Below are 3,173 nucleotides of genomic sequence, written 5' to 3' on the forward strand. Positions count from 1 at the left end.
TGTCTGTCTGTCTGCCTGTCTGTCTGTCTGTCTGTCTGTCTGTCTGTCTGTCTGTCTGTCTGTCTCTGTCTCCCTCCCTCCCTCCCTCTTTCCCTCCTTCCCTCTCTCCCTCTCTCCCTAGCTCCCTCTACCCCCTTGCCCCTACCCCACTCTCTCACTCTTCCTCTCCCCATCTCTGCTCAGGCCATTGTGGTAACCGACGGTGAGCGTATTCTTGGACTGGGTGACTTGGGCGCCTATGGTATGGGCATTCCCATTGGCAAACTGTCCTTGTATACTGCCTGTGCAGGGATACAGCCCCACAGCTGTCTGCCTATCACAATTGATGTGGGCACCAACAATGAGGTAACAAAATGCTTTCTGCCTTGATATCTTTGTGCACAGTAACTTTTTTTTCGTATTGATAGGTATTCGCCATTTCTGTGTGACCTATTTTTAGATTCTCAAAATATGTTTATGCTACAAACGCAACTATAATTTTAGCTAATATTGACTAAAATGGATTGCTGACCCCTCAAACTATCGGGACAAAGTGAACTTGAAATGTGTGTGGATGTAGAATGTGAATAGAAAAAGGGTTATAAGATAAGAAGTGAAAATGGAAAAAAATGATTAATAAAAACGCCACAGGAAGAAGCAATGCATAGTAGGTAAAGGGGACTTCTGGTTCACCACTCGAAGAAGGCTGAGAGGGACAAAGGCTTAGTAGAAAGACAAGACTTGATAAAAATTCTCCCCACTCAGGAATCGAACTCAGGTCTTCTACATATTGTGGCAAAGAGCTTGGATGCCAATATAATGGGTGTTCAATATCACTTTATGCTTGCTATTGAGGGAGAACTTGGGCTATACAAGTGTTATTTAATATTGTTATTTAATTCAAATATGACTTAGTGCTCTGTTAAGAACTTGATTTTAATGATATCATTAAGATGAGGGGCTATGTCATTAAGATGAGTGGCTCTTCACTTCTTGTTTATAAACAGTCTTTCACATGATCAAGTATATCTAACATTTTTAAAGCTTAGATTTGTACTTTTTAATGACAGTATTTAGGACTTTTATGTGAAGTCTGGTTTCCACATCTTTCGAGTTAAATTTCTTATGAACAATGATTTGCGAACTAATTGTTTACAAACAAATGTCAGCTACTTTTGAATGAATGCAGAAGCCTGCCATATCTTACTCCATGTCTCAAGCTCCTATATGGAATGTTCTTGTTTTGTCTGGATGCCTTTTATTTGCACATACATTATATTGCCTAATTGAATGCGGCTAAAATTCTACTGGACAGTGGATATTATTGTTTTTTTGCGAATGTCATTGTGATATCTTGCAGCAAATCCGTAATGATCCACTGTACATTGGTTTGAGGGAACCTCGGGTGACCGGTGCACTTTACGATCAGCTGATAGATGAGTTTATGGAAGCTGTCGTCAAAAGGTACGTATCTGAGGAATAGTTGATGGGATTTAATTAACTTACTATTTTGTTTTAATGTGTCAAAACAGCAATTTTTGCCTTTTGTGAATGCATTCTTCCGATCTCTTAAAGATTTGAATCTAAAATAGAGATGCAGACTCGGATGATATATGGTTGACTTTTTTATCTTTGTAATAATTCTGTTTAAGAATCATTAGAAATGACAATAAAGATTTCAGTTCCACCTGTCGAAGTAAATTTAAATTTGAGCTTCAGTTGTAATCCTGATTTGCTAAGAAAGGGCTCAAATTGTAATCAGCTTGCTTAAATAAAGTCCCAGCTACTCTCAAACAAGGCCAAAAGAAGCTGTGAACTTTCAAAGACCTAAAAATGTTTCCCCCGTTGGTCCTTTTTATCTTCTTATCAAAAGCTGCTTTAATACAATACTATATCCAAATAGACCTGATTGTTTTTCTTCTATTATCTTTGTTACTGACTTTCACATCACCAGGGTCAACATCTCTGGCCCCCCCCCCCCCCCCCCCCTCCTTCCCCACTCCTCCAACCACAACGTCTGTCACCGTCATTATTATCAATAGCAGCTGCTGACTAAAAAGAACATAACGAAATACCAGTAGCATTTTGTGTTCTGCATTTTGAATATTTTTTTATTCACAGATACGGGAAGAACTGTCTAATCCAGTTTGAAGACTTTGGCAATCACAACGCTTTCAGATTTTTGGAGAAATACAGAGAAAAGTTCTGTACCTTTAATGATGATATTCAAGGTAAGTTTCAGATGATGTATCATGAGCAGTCAGTGTCTCTAAAAACACTGTTAGTTTATTTAAGAAGTAGGACCCCATCTCCCAACAAACTAAACCCTAAAAGGTCCATTTTGAGAATGTCCCAAACCACAGTCATCTGCACAGTTGATCAACAAGATACCTACTGAGCTAGTAAAACACCCATGCCAGACTGGGATAAATCATTTCTATAGTGCAGGATGTGTTACAAATAGTGGGATATTGTCCAAGAATCCTTATCAAATTAGGACAAAGTAAAACTTTTTCTTCAAAACAGTTATGGCTCTGCTATTATTATCCGTATTACAAACCAGGAAAAGGTGGCATGAATCCTCCCAACTATTAGCCAATACATAACAATATTGGCTGTACTGATTCTATTGGAACAAAGCCGTTTGAGGTTCCTCAAGACTGCATTCTCTCTCACAAAATGTTCAGGGTTTCTTTTTTAACTCTTTGCGGACGTATTGCCGATATATCGGCGCAAGTCCACACCCCTTGCGGACGTATCACCGACATATCGGCTGTGATGGGGTGCCTCAGTTTTGTTTCGTTTTAACACGGTCCACGATTTATAAGTACTTTTTATTGTTATTGAAAACTTGGAAAGGGTTTAGGAAACGAAAACATTTAGTGTCACTTTGTTAAAGCGTCGGTCTTGCGAAAAACGAGTGAATTAGTTCTTGCTGTCTTGCATCAACAAAACTATCTAACCGGACTCAGTATAAATATCATAACTCAATGAAAAATTGGAATATTGCATTCAAATAAAAAGCTGCACATTCATAAATTTATTGAATCTGCTCTTGGCCTGTATATGATAAGATAGCTATGCTGATTTGCTTTCACTTGTTTAGTCCGCCCCCTCTTCTCCCCCTCACCCCTCTTCTATCATTTCTTCTTCTTCTTCTTCTTCTTCTTCTTCCACCTCACAGCCCATCCCTC

General features: G+C 38.8%; 1 protein-coding gene across 1 annotated transcript in view; it reads left to right on the plus strand.

The window, feature by feature from the left end:
• Positions 1 to 3,173, plus strand: part of LOC101853249 (NADP-dependent malic enzyme) — a gene marked incomplete in the record, with an annotated part of 32,784 nt that overhangs the window by 17,366 nt on the left and 12,245 nt on the right. The window contains 3 exon segments of the mRNA XM_013086040.2: positions 184 to 345; positions 1,340 to 1,443; positions 2,101 to 2,210. Coding sequence (XP_012941494.1) covers positions 184 to 345; positions 1,340 to 1,443; positions 2,101 to 2,210 — 376 coding nt within the window.

Source organism: Aplysia californica, unplaced genomic scaffold, assembly GCF_000002075.1.
Source record: "Aplysia californica isolate F4 #8 unplaced genomic scaffold, AplCal3.0 scaffold00429, whole genome shotgun sequence".
Lineage (NCBI taxonomy): Eukaryota > Metazoa > Mollusca > Gastropoda > Aplysiida > Aplysiidae > Aplysia > Aplysia californica.